Source organism: Bufo bufo, chromosome 2 (genome assembly GCF_905171765.1).
Source record: "Bufo bufo chromosome 2, aBufBuf1.1, whole genome shotgun sequence".
NCBI classification, from domain to species: Eukaryota; Metazoa; Chordata; class Amphibia; order Anura; family Bufonidae; genus Bufo; species Bufo bufo.
In genome coordinates, this window is record NC_053390.1 from 522,968,704 (window position 1) to 522,984,703 (window position 16,000).

General features: G+C 41.1%; 1 protein-coding gene across 2 annotated transcripts in view; it reads right to left on the minus strand.

Annotated features, from left to right (window-relative positions):
* Positions 1-16,000, minus strand: part of ANTXR2 (ANTXR cell adhesion molecule 2) — a 320,264-nt gene that overhangs the window by 197,245 nt on the left and 107,019 nt on the right. For both annotated transcript variants that reach the window (XM_040417929.1, XM_040417928.1), the window contains exons 6-8: positions 10,421-10,528; positions 10,241-10,309; positions 3,869-3,949 (exon numbers count right to left, since the gene is read on the minus strand). In XM_040417929.1, the coding sequence (XP_040273863.1) occupies positions 3,869-3,949; positions 10,241-10,309; positions 10,421-10,528 (258 nt within the window). The remainder of the gene's footprint in view (positions 1-3,868; positions 3,950-10,240; positions 10,310-10,420; positions 10,529-16,000) is intronic.

Below are 16,000 nucleotides of genomic sequence, written 5' to 3' on the forward strand. Positions count from 1 at the left end.
AAAGTAATAATTAATGAATGGAGCATTTCGATTTTTCACCAATACTACTTTATATAAAGAAGACATCAGCCTCTATGCAAAAACATGCTATTAGAAGAAAACAGATTTTTTTGTTCTTATTTTTTATAGATTGAAATCTAATATTCTACCCATGTTACAGCATAATTCCTAAAGGGATCTTTCAGTTTTTCTTTATTTGTTAGAAAGGACCCCCTAAAATAAGATAATCAAGTGATCATAGGGTGTCAAGCTGCTCAAACCCTCCTAGTAAAATCTGGCAGAGAATGCAAGGTTTCTCTGCATCACCCACACAGGTGAAATAATACCCTTTGAAGCCATGTATTATGTTGATGTGCTGATTCCTCCAGAAAGGGAAGTTCTTTATAGCCATTTTCAAATCATTCTCAGATAAGGGACTCACCTCTATGAATTAAAAATACCTTAATGGGGTACTTGAACATGCATTTTTAAACCAGACAACATCTTTAATATAAAGTTATCAAAGTTGTTCATTTTAGGCTTGTGTTGGAGAGTTTCTGTCCATTTTGGTGGAAAGAATAGCACCATGTTAAAGTCAATAGGGTCTGACACTGACAATTTGTATTTGTCTTGCACCATGAGATTTAGTGATCTCTACAGCAGCGTGTTATAGAACAGGAGGAGCTGAGCAGATTGATATTTACTTACATTTGTGGTAAAGAAAAAACAGTAAATCTTGTATTTTATTAATTTAAATGCTTGATTTTTCTATGCTGTGGGTAGTCTTATTAGTGACTGACAGCTAACTCAATTTTTTCTCCACAAAACGATATATCAATCTGCTCAGCTCCTCCGGTTCTATAATCTGCTGAATCCAGCAATACTTGAGTGTAAATTGGAAGTTGTAATCTATAAATCTATATAAAGCTTAATATTGTTCTGTTTATCATTTGCCACCTTTATGGGGTTGTCCGCTTTTTACTATTGATGACTTATTCTTAGGATAGGTCATCAATATCAGATTGACGGGGGTCTGACTCCCAGCACCCTTGGCTAGTGTTAAGCGAATTGAAGCCAAACAAATTGACTTTGATCCTTATTTCAAGAAAAAATAGACTTGTGGCAAAGCCAAATTTCCTCCTGGTTCGTGGTAACAAATCTATTTTTCCTGAAATGGCGATAAAAGTTAAAAAACAAAATGCATACTCAACTCATCCATTTGCATGCAAAGAGGCCATTGCGGCCATCTTAATTGCAGAAACTGTGCAACATTTCGCACGGGATGACATCACCACTCCCCGGCAACCTGATGACGTCATCACGCCCCCACACAAGATTTTGTGTGGTATCTTCAATCAAGATGGCTGCGACAGCCTCTATGCGAGCAAATGGATGAAGTGAGTATTTCTTTTTTTACCCTGATTAACCATTGAAAGGCCTAAATCAGCAATGAATGCAGCATCTGAGAGGTTCAATGACAGGGGGAGCTATACTTGTAATTACACCTGCCCACAACAGAAATTGCTGAGAATATGAGTGCGGCCTTCTCTTCTCTTCGATCTGATATCCTGAGGATAGGTAATCAATAGTAAAAAGTGGAAAACCCCTTTAAGCTCTGTCTACATTTGTGTTGGCTGCTCCATTTGAAACTGTCAGATCTGAAGAAAAGAATAGCAAAGCATTCAAATTGACAGAGATCACAAAGGACTTGACTATTTCAGTGGAGTCTAAAAGGGGATGATCGTATCTGCTGTACAAAGGATCCAGCATTACATTGTGGTTTCTGCTACAAATGGCAACCAATGATGCAAATATTAACAGAGCCTTAGCTGCTTTTCAATGACTTAATACCTATTGTGAAGAATCTAGCCATAGGTTTTGAAATGGAAGATCCTTGCAAATATTAATTTGCTTGTCAGATATATTATTTTAAATATTGTATTTCTTATTTGAGAACAATAATGACTTGAAAATAATCATTAGAGTGTACTTTTATGTGCCGACACACAACGGATCTACCAGTTTTTCAGTTACTACTTTACCATTGGCAGTGTACCAAGCTATTCCTTTGGGAGTTTCCCTTACACTTTGAGATGCTTGTAAGACGTTAATTATCTAAGGATGCTTGGCAGCAAAAACACATATCTGACCAGAGAATACATACAAAAATTGAATGTGAGCATTAAGTAACGACATCACATCCAGTACTTGGCTACGGCCTTTAGGTAAACATATAATGCTGGCGCGGATTCTAGGCAATAATTCTGAATGTCGTCAGTTTAAGTTAACAATTTTCTTCCCTTTTTAATATTAGAGCCACATTAAATATCTATTGCAATTGCTTGTAAGATCTCTTGCACAAAGCATGCAAAGTGTCCCACAGAAAAGTGCAATAGAAAGCTATACTCGATGAAACAGATTTACTAATCCTGTCTAATCCCGTCAAATTTATTACAGTGGTTCAAGCTGGATAATAAATTGTGCATGGTAGGACACTGTTGTCTAACTTTTCTCCATCTATTGGTTGGCTTAGGGAAAGTTCACATGACTGTTATTTTTCTGTTTTTCTGATCCATGAGATCAAAATCAAGATTGCATGCAGGACTTTTTTTTTCCATTAAAAAAAATGGATCTCAGACAGAAATGGCTCAAACGGATGCCAAATGCGCCTAACTGATGCTCAGGATCCGTTTTTACAGGATCTTGTGCTTTTTTTTCTTCTGTTCTTCTAATGGATCAGAAGAACAAATAAATAATAGTGATGTGAACTCCCTGAATCAGAATTTTGTGCCAACATTTTGGCTCAATTTTGGCACATATTATGTCTTATATATGCCATGCTCCCTCTCCCACTAAGCCCCTGCCCTTTCAAGTGAGGCATAAAAAGGGTTTGAAACACTTGCCAGTAGCTGGGTGAAATGCTAGACCTGGAATCAGCAACCTTCGGCACTACAGCTGCTGCGAAACTACAACTCGCAACATGCACACTTACTCTGCAGTTCTTTCAACTCCCATAGATGTGAAAGGAGGATTCTGGGAGTTGTAGTTTCAGAACAGCTGGAGTGCTGGAGGTTGCTGATCCCTGTGCTGAGGGTCATTGAAATGATAAGACTTAACACCAAATCAAGCTACTGACATGTTTTGCGTTTGGCCTTGTTCTTTTACAAAATGCAATAAAATAAAGTGTATACTGTTACTGCTGGTGTAATTGCATTAAATATACCATTTACTGCCAATGGCAATAATGTTCTCTACCGCTTTACAAGCAGATTTTTTTTTTTCTTTTTGCACTAGTGAAAATGATTTATACAATCAGCACAGTATAGCCACAAAAAAGGGATGTAATTGTTGCCTTTATAGTACCAGGCAATGGCGGTCTTGGGGGTATACTTCCATCATATATCCCTTGCCACTCCATGTCTGTTGAGCATGCTTGCCGGGTCCCCCACTAATCTCTACTTCCTGGTCCCTCATAACACACAAAATAGGGACACTCAGTCAGTGATTGGCAGGGTGGTTATAATTCCATGTTGAGTTGGATCAAGAAATAAAGACCAGCGGGAATCGGGAAGCATCACAATGGGAGCAGCAAGGGATCCATAGGCTGAGTGTGACTTTTTTTTTTTTTGCAGCATTCTGACCTTCAAAAAGTCTTATTTTTTTAAAGTCTAGTTCACTTCTATAAGATCTGACTGCTTTGTTAAAAAGGCATGCATAGAGGCTCCGTACAGATATGCAGCAAGATTATTAGTAGGAATTTCCTGGCTTCTTATTCTTGAAGGGATAAATCTGACAAGGGCTGCAGTTATTAAACATACACTTATGCTGCAAATACTAACTTAGAACATTAAGAAATTTATAACCAGGCCACTTCCATTGTGGTACTTACTGAATTAATGATCCCTCCCAAAGCTTTAAATCCACCTTCAACAGCAAACACATGTTCTTCTGAGTCAGCAATTTTTATCAGCTTTAGGAAATAAATGTAAAGTGTTTAGAAAGCAAATGCTGTAATACATATATATATCCTATGTCAAATTGAAAGTGGCTGGGTGAAGCTCATTTCCATAATATTAAGAATAAGGTTAAGGAAAATTGGTCACACTGTTATTACTACTACTCATCTGCTAAGTTCAATACATTGAGTAATAGAAGCAATACAAATAAATATCAAAATTCACAAAAATAGATGCAAAAGGACATAATGACCCTAACTGATACCTACTGAGCTCCAGGGGTGTTGCTAGGTCAAAACATTTGGAGCATGGGTCCCTGATGCTTTGTTCCAGGCCCTGAATGTACTGCCTGCCAGCTACATATAACTGTATTACCATCCTCAGCCGTGGCATACATAGAGACGTAAGGGCCCCATAGCAGGGATCAAACAAGGCCCCCCAACACAGGACAGAAGTGTTTCTGCCTAGACCCTTTTCAATGACCCTTGGGCCATTTTTCCACTGCCTCATTTGTTAAAACTTGTTCGGTTAGAGGGTAGAGTCCTGACAAGAGTTGAGCGAACCCGAACTGTAAAGTTCGGGTTCGTACTGAACTTTAGGTTTTTCGGCACCCGGACCCGAACACGAACATTTACGTAAAAGTTCGGGTTCAGTGTTCGGCGCTTTTTGAAAGGCTGCACAGCAGCCAATCAACAAGCGTCCTACTACTTGCCCCAAAAGGCCATCATAGCCATGCCTACTATTGGCATGGCTGTGATTGGCCAACTGCAGCATGTGACCCAGCCTCTATTTAAGCTGCAGTCACATAGCACCGCCCGTCACTCTGCTCGGATTAGTGTAGTGAGAGGCTGCAACTGCTGTGATGGAGAGATTCGGGAGCAATCTTATCAAGAACTGGTTTATGTACTCAGCGATCTACAGAAACAGTTTTGTGGGTGCAGTGCACAATTTTTTTAAGCCTGTCCTGAGCCAACTACTGCTGAAAACGAACTTTTTTTTCTTCAGTTAGTCAATATCAATACATGATCGGCAGCCATTTTATGCAACGATAGTGCACCAGCACAGGCTATCTGCAAGTCCATAAATACGGCTTTGGCATACTGGGGTGAAAAAAGCCTCTCATATACTGCACATCTGGGATTACACGTGCATAAGTGACTGTCACATTTAGGCCAGAAATACGGCATTTTGGTTACTGGGGTGAAAAAACCCTCTAATATACTGCACATCTGGGATTACACAAGCATAAGTGACTGTCACATTTAGGCCAGAAATACGGCTTTTTGGTTACTGGGGTGAAAAAAGCCTCTGATATACTGCACATCTGGAATAAGACGTGCATAAGTGAGTGTCACATTTAGGCCACAAATACCGCTGTCATATAGAGTTAAAAAAAAAATAGAGTGCAATACCCTACATCAGGATTTATATTGGCGGTTAATTATTTTTAACATACTTTTTACTTTGCTTTGTGAACGCTAACTATGAGGCAAACATCTAATAAGGGACGTGGTCGTGGTGGTGGTGTTGGTGGAGCCTCTGGTGCAGGGAGAGGACGTGGCCGTTCTGCCACAGCTACACGTCCTACTGAACCTACAACCTCAGGTCCCAGTAGCCGCCAGAATCTGCAGCAATATTTGGTCGGGCCTAATGCCGTTCTAAGGATGATAAGGCCTGAGCAAGTACAGGCGCTAGTCAATTGGGTGGCCGACAGTGGATCCAGCACGTTCACATTATCTCCCACCCAGTCTTCTGCAGAAAGCGCACAGGTGGTGCCTGAAACCCATGCCCATCAGTCTGTCACATCACCCCCGTGCATATCGGGGAACCTGTCTGAGCCTCAAGTCATGCAGCAGTCTCTTATGCTGTTTGAAGACTCTGCTGGCAGGGTTTCCCAAGGGCATCCACCTAGCCCTTCCCCAGGGGTGGAAGACATAGAATGGACTGACGCACAACCACTTATGTTTCCTGATGAGGACATGGGGATATAACCTTTATTTTTCTGTATTTTATGTTATTTTAAGTCATTTCCCTATCCACATTTGTTTGCAGAACAGTTGCCATGCTCTTAAGCACATTTTGATGCCTTTTGCAGCTCTCTAGCCCTTTCCAGGACTATTTTAGAGCCATTTTAGTGCCCTAAAGTTCGGGTCCCCATTGACTTAAATGGGATTCGGGTTCGGGGTCAAGTTCGGGTCCCGAACCCGAACTTTTTTCAAGTTCGGCCGAACCTGCCGAACCCGAACATCCAGGTGTCCGCTCAACTCTAGTCCTGACCAAGTTTTCACCTCCAGTAGAAGAGGAGATAATCCCAACTAAGACTGGGCCCCCTCTTGCCCTAAGCCCCATAGCAGTCGCATGGTCTGCCGCTATAGTAGTTATGCCCCTGATCCTCAGGACGGCAATACAGTTGAATCTAATGCACTGAAAGAGCTGAAGGACCTGTGATGACATCACAATCATGTGATCAGTACTAAAGGCACTGGTTGAGAAACACCTGTGATTATGTTACCATCATGTGACCAGTTCAGGAGAGGATAGTGTTCAGCAGTGAAGAGGAGAAGTCCTTGGGAAGAAGCTGAGTTGAGGTCTGTTGAGGAGAGGTAAGTGAAGGAGATATTCTCAGTGAGAGGCAGAGGAAAGCTGGGAGTTGTGGTTATTTAACTGGGACTGTATGTTAGGGCTGAAGAGAGGGATGTTATTTACATGGGCCTGTATATTGGAGCAGGATGGAGAATTGTTATTTACATGGGACTGAATGTTAAGCGGGTGATGTTATTTACAAGGGACTACATTTTGGAGGTGGCTGGGGCAGGATGATGTTATTTACATGGGACTGTATGTTGAAGGTAGTTGTGGGAGAGAGTGCTCTTATTTACATGGGACTGAATGTTGAGGGGGTGATGTTATTTACTGTATATGGGACTGCATGTTGGAGGTAAATGGGGAGGGGGTCATGTTATTTACATGGGACTGTATGTTGAATGCATATGGGGAGGTAGTTATGTTATTTACATGGGACTGTATATTGGAGGGGCTGAAGAGAGGAGAGTGATGTTATTTACATGGGACTGTATATTGGAGGGGCTGAAGGGAGGGGGCGATGTTATTTTCATGGGACTGTATCTTGTAGGGGGCTGGAGAAATGGTGTGATGTCATTTACATGGGACTCCCAGGACAGGGGGAGGGAAATAATGTTATTTACATGGGACTGTATGGTGGAGGGGCTGAAGAATTATAATTTCTGAGGGCACTAAAGGGGGGAAGTATAGCTGCAGGGGACATTATAAAAACTGGGGTTACTTCAGGGCGAGCATTATAACAGTAGGGGATCTGTAGGGGCATTTTAAGTACAGGGCTCATTATAGGCATTCTTATTACAACTGGGGGCTCTATAGGAGTGACTTATAGATCTGCCATATTTGTACCAAGAGCACTATGGGGGGGCCTAATTACTATTGAGGGGTCTGTAGAGAGCTTTATTACCAATGGGGGAACAATACGGGGGCCTTATTTCTACTGGGGGCTCTGTGAGGGTGTTAATAATACTGGAGGGCACTTGTATTAATGGAGGCACTGTTAGGGAGCATTATCACTGTTGGGGGCACTGTAGGGGGGCAGTATTACTAATAAGGGCATTATAAAAGGGAATTACTATTGGTGGTGCTTTGAGGAGCACTATTACTATGGGGGGGACTATCTGTATGGCACTGTCACGACTGTGACTGATCTAGACAGGTCTGGGAGGAGAAGGTCGCAGCGACTTGCTACTCGCGATAGCTTGTGAGTTTGCTCCGTGGTTCAGGGTATGTCATCTGGGTTTTGCCTTGTGAACCTTTTTGTCCTGACTGGGAGTTTGTAGGCATCCTTCTCAGGTGAGTCCTGTCTGCCACTCCCAGCTACTATATTAGTTTCACTTTCACTTGCAGTCATTGCCAGATATAGTCCTTACTTCCAGTTCTATTCTGACCTTTGAAGGAGATCGTTTGATGGTGTTGCTGTGGAGCTCTTGTCCGGCGTGGACTGTTGTGATTGGGATCGCCTTCTCTGCTCGTGACTGGATAAGTCTATCTCTGATATAGTTTGTTTGTTGCTGTCTTCCCCTGCTGTTCTCCTAGACATGAGTGATGGTGACTAGTGCTCCCATCGGCCTTTCCCCACTCTAGGCTTTAGGGTGACTGAGGGTTTAGGCATCCTGCTCGCCGCACGGGTTCACACCCCGTCTAGGGTATCAGGGCAGACAGGTGCCAGCTTAGGGTTAGTCAGGGGTGGCCATACTATTCCCATCCATAGATAAGGGTTCCCCTTCCCCTCCGTCTGGTGCGACACGACTGCTGCTGGGGTAGCGGTCGTGACAGGCACTAATTTTTCTTCAGGATAGTATTTGGAGGTATTGGGGAGCACACCGAGCAGTAGGATAACACTGATGGGACTCGAGGTTGGGGGATGATGATAGAAAAGTAAGAAAGATAAGATGTTTGTGTGTCACACTCTGCAGAGACAAGGCAGGGCTGAGAGAAGTTGTCCAGACCAAATGGAGAAGATGATGACAGAGAAGATCTATAACAGAGGAGATGTCACCTGGGAGGCCCTGGATGTGTGAGGTATGTGCTGATATATAGCTTTATAGCAAGTACAGTAAAATCTTTTTAGTGCTAGAGTGTGCGTTGAGGAGGGGGAGTCGACTTAGAAAATTGGGCAATATGCATTGGGACTTGGGCCCCGGATCTTTTGAGACCCTAGCAACGCCCCTGCTGAGCTATCACTTCTAAAGAAGATGCAGTGGGGAATGTATGCACAACTGAAGTAACAGAACTATAGGGTATCTCCTTGGAAGCAATATGTTACTACATTTTTTACATTCAAAAAACCTAGTTACCCTCATATTATTTTGTATATAGATCATGCACAGTTAGCTTATAGAATGCTGCTATGCCTGTATGACTTTCCCAAAAACCCAATTTCACCATATCTCCATAAAATAAAGGCATAATAAATAAGTATTTAATGAATAAATATGTTTATATTTTTTGACGAGTGTATTTCTAGCAATGTAATTTAGGTTTGATTTGTCCAAATTAGGCGCCTGATTCGCTTTGGACCTGAACTGATTCTACCCAAATCAAAAGTGCTTCAATCTCCCTGAAAAAAACTGGGTAAAATTTTGATTCTATAGAATTTGCTCATCTCTTTCTTTTTCCTTCATATGTCCTTTTTTTTTTTTTTTATGGGGGAACTGTAAGGCGCATTACAAAAGGGTGGTGGGATTGGTAGGAAATTGGGGGTAAGGGTTAAAAAGTGGAAATAATCATTTTTGATACCTGAATTTGTATGGAAATATTATGGTTAGTTTTTTTTAATAAATAAAATATAAAAAAATAAAATAAAATAGAATAGAATTTGCTCGTCTCTTCAAATTTCATTTTTCTAAGTCTCTCTACACCAATGACAGTACCTGGAATTAAAAGTAGTTAAACTTCCTTCACACAAACTATTTTGTCGCTTTTTACAGGATTTTTAAAAAGCTTTATGATTTTTATACATTTATTTAACAAGATGGCGTTTTTTGGTCACACATTTTTGACAATCGTTTGTTACATCCATTTTGTTTCTTATAGAAAAGTCTTTGAAAAAACCTAGAGCATGCTGCATTTTGAAAAACTGAAAGTATAGAAAAATGCCACCAAAAATGTGTTGTTTGTAGTGAATTAAAAATTTCCATTTGCCTACCAGTTAACATCTGTAACTCTTGAAAAAAAAAGCCAGGAAAAATTACCACAAAAAGTGTCATTTTTCCTAAAAGCACATCGCAGGGAAGTTATTAACCTACTTATATCTGTAGATACAAAAGTCATACATTTTTGAACAAGCTACAATTTGTGTCGCTCTCATCTTTTTTAAAAAAGGTGTGTGCTGTTTAGTAGGAGGGGACTGAGCCTCTGTGGCCATGCATGTTTACTCATAGCTGCTTTAGATCTTTAGATTTGTTTTTCTGGTGCACAGACCATTATAACACACATTAAATTTATTGAGAAGTCTGTGCCTGTGAAATACCAATCTTATTAAATTTCAAAAATTGGATCCATGTAGGTGGTTTTCTTAACGAATTTAAAAAATGATGTCAAATGCTGCAGACAATGCATCAAAATTCTGCTTCTTTGAAGAACACGCACAATCACATGGAGGCTGTATGGCTCCATAGTAGGGTGCCATACAGTCTTCATGCGCTACTACAGAGGTTCTATGCATTCGGCCCTTACCCTAACAAAACTAAATTGAACTTGCATGTTTATTTTATATTCACCTGATCATATTTGAAATCCAGAACTCCAACACAGTAGACCCTGGCTCCCTTACCTCGTGCTTTATCAGCCTGTAAAAAAAAAATAAAACATAAGGAAAATGTACAGTACAGTACCATGTTAGGCAAAATTATTAATATAAGAAATTCAAAGACCGATCAAAAATAAAGGATGGCACCCACCTCTTTTACTGTCAACACAGGAATCTGGTCAGCCAGCTTTCCATCTGTCAGAGCAATAATTATCGTAGCAGTACTTCTTCCTCCTGCCTTCTCAATCTGCTGATTTGCCTACAAAATAATGTTAATGTTTACATATGGAATTATTAAATTTTTTATAGCATTCATCCTGGAAGACAACTACTCATGAACCATCACCAACTATTAGGCCCCTTGCAGACGAGCGTTCCTCCCGCAGCGAGTCCACATCGCAGCACCCGGCCTGACCTCCCAGTACTGACGGGATTCACATAGCATTATATTGATTTATGATGCTATGTAACCCTTACAGTTCTGGAATGTATTGGATAACACTGGCTGCATTATGCCAGTGTTATCCAATACATTTCAGAACTGTAAGGGTTGCATAGCATCATAAATCAATATAATGCTATGTGACTTCCCCCCGGCAGCGCTGGGATGTCAGGCCAGGAGCTGCGTTGCAGACTCGCTGGGGAATGAACGCTCGTCTGCAAGGGGACTTAGTGTTTTTTGCAGTCAACTCAGCAAGGGTCCCCACAGGACTAGGTTTGTCGACATGAAATACATCATAAAAAAATATTCAAGATCTATCACCTAGTCTCCAGATTTAAAAGACTTGCGAGTAACCATATATGATCCATCTATGTTGAAATACGTGTGAGTTACAAAAAACCTGTTAGTGAATCTTCCCAATGTGTGTGTGTGTGTGTGTGTATGTGTATATATATATAAAAATATGTTTGTATGTTAGTTTGTTTGGTTCTCAACCAAAGTTAGTACATATATCCTTCATGATAGTGTGGTGTTGTCTGGAAAGTACTAATAAAGTGATGTGTTGATGTGTTTTTGATGCAGCCTGCATTATGTAACTAATAGCCGAGGCACTACCTCTCATCTCCCCTGGGAGTTGTAGTTTGGCAACAACTAGAGAGCCACAAGTTGGTAAACATAGGCCTGTAAGAAATGTACTAGTCAAACTAAAGCTGTGTTGTGATTGGTTGCAATGGGCCATGGGCAACAAATAGTTAGTCTTTTACCCAGCACATGCAAGGGATAGGCTGAGGGAAAAGCAGTGCATCAGCAGTTGCAAATACATTGGTGTATAAAATGCTTGCTGCATCATTGGTTGCTATGGGCAACAAACAGATTGTCTTTTTGACAACACATGTAAGGAGATTACCATACTGAATCACAAAGGACCTCATGTTCAGACAACACACAGCAAAAGGCAGACTGAGAACTGCTGTGGTAAAATAAAAGCTAGGTACAGAACAGGAGTGCGGTGAATTTGTGAAATATCTCAATAAGAATAATATGGGCATGACCTTTACCCTCAATTTTGGAGGAAGTAGGTTAGAATTCTTGGATGTGGCTGTCCTGGTGGAAGGCGACGGGTTGGTCACGGAGGGTTTTCGCAAACCCACGGCGACCAACTCCTTGCTCCACCATGACAGCTTCCATCCACAGAGTGTCAAGAAATCCGTACCTTACGGTCAATTCATTAGATTGAGACGGATCAACAGCACTGACAGTGGGTACCATAAACAGGCTCAGGATCTGAAACAGCGATTGGTTAGGAGAGGTTATCCTGAAGAGTTATTAGAGAGGGAGATGGAACGAGTAGCACAAAACTTCACACAAGAAAGTCTTCTGAAGAGTGGTCGTGAGAAAAAGGATCAGATGAAAAGGGTGAAAAGGGGGAATAATAGTACCAGATTCGCATTCTCATTTAAGTACAGCCCTATGGCTGAACGCATACGGTCAGTCATATTCAAAAACTGGGACATACTGAGAAGGGACGTAACTTTAAATGAATTGACACAACAGAAACCCCTGATTTCCTTCAGAAGAAGCCACACTGTGAAGGACAAGCTGGTCAGGAGTAGGTTTCAATCAGACAGGAGCAAGAGTTGGCTCAATAGTAATCTTCCTAAGGGCAACTTCAGGTGTGGAAGCTGCTCACTGTGCACTAGCAATTCTCAGAAAAAATGTGTGGAGTTTGCCGGCATTTCATATAAAGTTAACACCTTTATTAATTGCCGTAGCACCTATGTAGTATACTTGCTATTGTGCACGTGTGGCCGCTTCTACATCGGGAAGACTATAAGATGCCTATACGAACGAGTCAGGGAACATTTTAATTCCATTAGGACAGGTAAAGGATGTCCGAGACTTATAGAGCACATTAGAAGAGCTCATGACGGTGATGTCAGCTGTATCTCCTTTTCAGGTTTAGAAACAGTACCCACGCCCCCGCAAGGAGGAGACAGACATCGTCTACTCCTACAGAGAGAGGCTAGATGGGTACTACGTACGCATGCCTTAGGGGATCTGGGTATGAACGATAGGAATGATCTCAGCCCCTTTTTGTAATACCCTGTGTATTAATTTTTTACCATATTATTTGTATTGTTTATCATACTTGACGTTGCACATGTCATTGTTTTTATACTTGTATCTATATTATTCCCAGTTATAACCTTTGTGCGGACGCAGCCTGGTTTGTCGGTTTCCATGGCAACCGATTGCGCCAGCATTTAATGTGTATGGGGAGCTTCCAACTCTACCCTGAAAGATGATGTTAGGAGAGAGGTGAATTGGATGAAAATAATATTTTCGTCTGAACCTTATGTTTTCGTTGGAGATCAGCCATTGCCAGAATATTTGGAAGCAGCATTCACCTCTACATCCATTAAATACACATACGTTTGGCCTTGCCTAATGTTTATGTGTATTGGGAATCCGGGAAGGAGTCAGGAGAGATAACTGATGGTTTGGCCAACAGCTATTGAATGCGTATTGCCACAATAAAACCCGCTACTGCCCCAGGTGTCCATTCATGGAAGAAACATCTTTGCACCTGTTTGAGGATCGAGCCTGTTACATCTTACATCTCCTGCATTTCAGTCTGTCTCTCATCTCCCTGCATGTGCTGTCTAAAATGCAAACTGCTTGTTGCCCATAGCAAGCAACCACTCACAGTACAGCTTTTATTTTACAAATAAAGCAAGGTGGGGAGCGGCACCACTGCACCGGCTGGTCGCACACAGAACACAACGCTGGCGTGGCTAAAGGAGGACACACACATATGGAGGTGCTCAGCTGGGCAAAGCAAACAAGATAGAATGCGTACTCAATAAAGAAGTGAAGATAAGTAGCGGCACTCACCCGTGCGTTTAGAACAGCTTTATTATTCAAAATTCACATGAGGCAGGGGGCGGACAGATCCAGAGCAAGCATTGAACAGCGGCGGCCGTTTCGCGCTAAATGCGCTTCTTCTGGCTGTTTGTCAATGCGTGCTCACGCATCGTTCCTTTTAACCACTTCAGCCCCCAGTGCTTAAACACCCTGAAAGACCAGGCCACTTTTTACACTTCTGACCTACACTACTTTCACCGTTTATTGCTCGGTCATGCAACTTACCACCCAAATGAATTTTACCTCCTTTTCTTCTCACTAATAGAGCTTTCATTTGGTGGTATTTCATTGCTGCTGACATTTTTACTTTTTTTGTTATTAATCGAAATTTAACGATTTTTTTGCAAAAAAATGACATTTTTCACTTTCAGTTGTAAAATTTTGCAAAAAAAACGACATCCATATAGAAATTTTGCTCTAAATTTATAGTTCTACATGTCTTTGATAAAAAAAAAATGTTTGGGTAAAAAAAAAATGGTTTGGGTAAAAGTTATAGCGTTTACAAACTATGGTACAAAAATGTGAATTTCCGCTTTTTGAAGCAGCTCTGACTTTCTGAGCACCTGTCATGTTTCCTGAGGTTCTACAATGCCCAGACAGTACAAACACCCCACAAATGACCCCATTTCTGAAAGTACACACCCTAAGGTATTCGCTGATGGGCATAGTGAGTTCATAGAACTTTTTATTTTTTGTCACAAGTTAGCGGAAAATTATGATTTTTTTTTTTTTTTTTTTTTTTCTTACAAAGTCTCATATTCCACTAACTTGTGACAAAAAATAAAAAGTTCTATGAACTCACTATGCCCATCAGCGAATACCTTGGGGTCTCTTCTTTCCAAAATGGGGTCACTTGTGGGGTAGTTATACTGCCCTGGCATTCTAGGGGCCCAAATGTGTGGTAAGGAGTTTGAAATCAAATTCTGTAAAAAATGACCTGTGAAATCTGAAAGGTGCTCTTTGGAATATGGGCCCCTTTGCCCACCTAGGCTGCAAAAAAGTGTCACACATCTGGTATCTCCGTACTCAGGAGAAGGTGGGGAATGTGTTTTGGGGTGTCATTTTATATATACCCATGCTGGGTGAGAGAAATATCTTGGCAAAAGACAACTTTTCCCATTTTTTTATACAAAGTTGTCATTTGACCAAGATATTTATCTCACCCAGCATGGGTATATGTAAAAAGACACCCCAAAACACATTCCTAAACTTCTCCTGAGTACGGCGATACCAGATGTGTGACACTTTTTTGCAGCCTAGGTGGGCAAAGGGGCCCATATTCCAAAGAGCACCTTTCGGAATTTCACTCCTAATTTTTTCCTGAATTTGATTTCAAACTCCTTACCACACATTTGGGCCCCTAGAATACCAGGGCAGTATAACTACCCCACAAGTGACCCCATTTTGGAAAGAAGACACCCCAAGGTATTCCGTGAGGGGCATGGCGAGTTCCTAGAATTTTTTATTTTTTGTCACAAGTTAGTGGAAAATGATGATTTTTTTTTTTTTTTTTTTTTTTTCATACAAAGTCTCATATTCCACAAACTTGTGACAAAAAATAAAAACTTCCATGAACTCACTATGCCCATCAGCGAATACCTTGGGGTCTCTTCTTTCCATAATGGGGTCACTTGTGGGGTAGTTATACTGCCCTGGCATTCTAGGGGCCCAAATGTGTGGTAAGTAGGTAAATGACCTGTGAAATCCGAAAGATGCTCTTTGGAATGTGGGCCCCTTTGCCCACCTAGGCTGCAAAAAAGTGTCACACATCTGGTATCTCTGTATTCAGGAGAAGTTGAGGAATGTGTTTTGGGGTGTCTTTTTACATATACCCATGCTGGGTGAGATAAATATCTTGGTCAAATGCCAACTTTGTATAAAAAAATGGGAAAAGTTGTCTTTTGCCAAGATATTTCTCTCACCCAGCATGGGTATATGTAAAATGACACCCCAAAACACATTCCCCAACTTCTCCCGATTACGGAGATACCAGATGTGTGACACTTTTTTGCAGCCTAGGTGGGCAAAGGGGCCCATATTCAAAAGAGCACCTTTCGGATTTCACAGGTCATTTTTTACAGAATTTGATTTCAAACTCCTTACCACACATTTGGGCCCCTAGAATGCCAGGGCAGTATAACTACCCCGTAAGTGACCCCATTTTGGAAAGAAGAGACCCCAAGGTATTCGCTGATGGGCATAGTGAGTTCATGGAAGTTTTTATTTTTTGTCACAAGTTAGTGGAATATGAGACTTTGTATGAAAAAAAAATAAAAATAAAAAATAAGCATTTTCCACTAACTTGTGACAAAAAATAAAAAATTCTAGGAACTCGCCATGCCCCTCACGGAATACCTTGGGGTG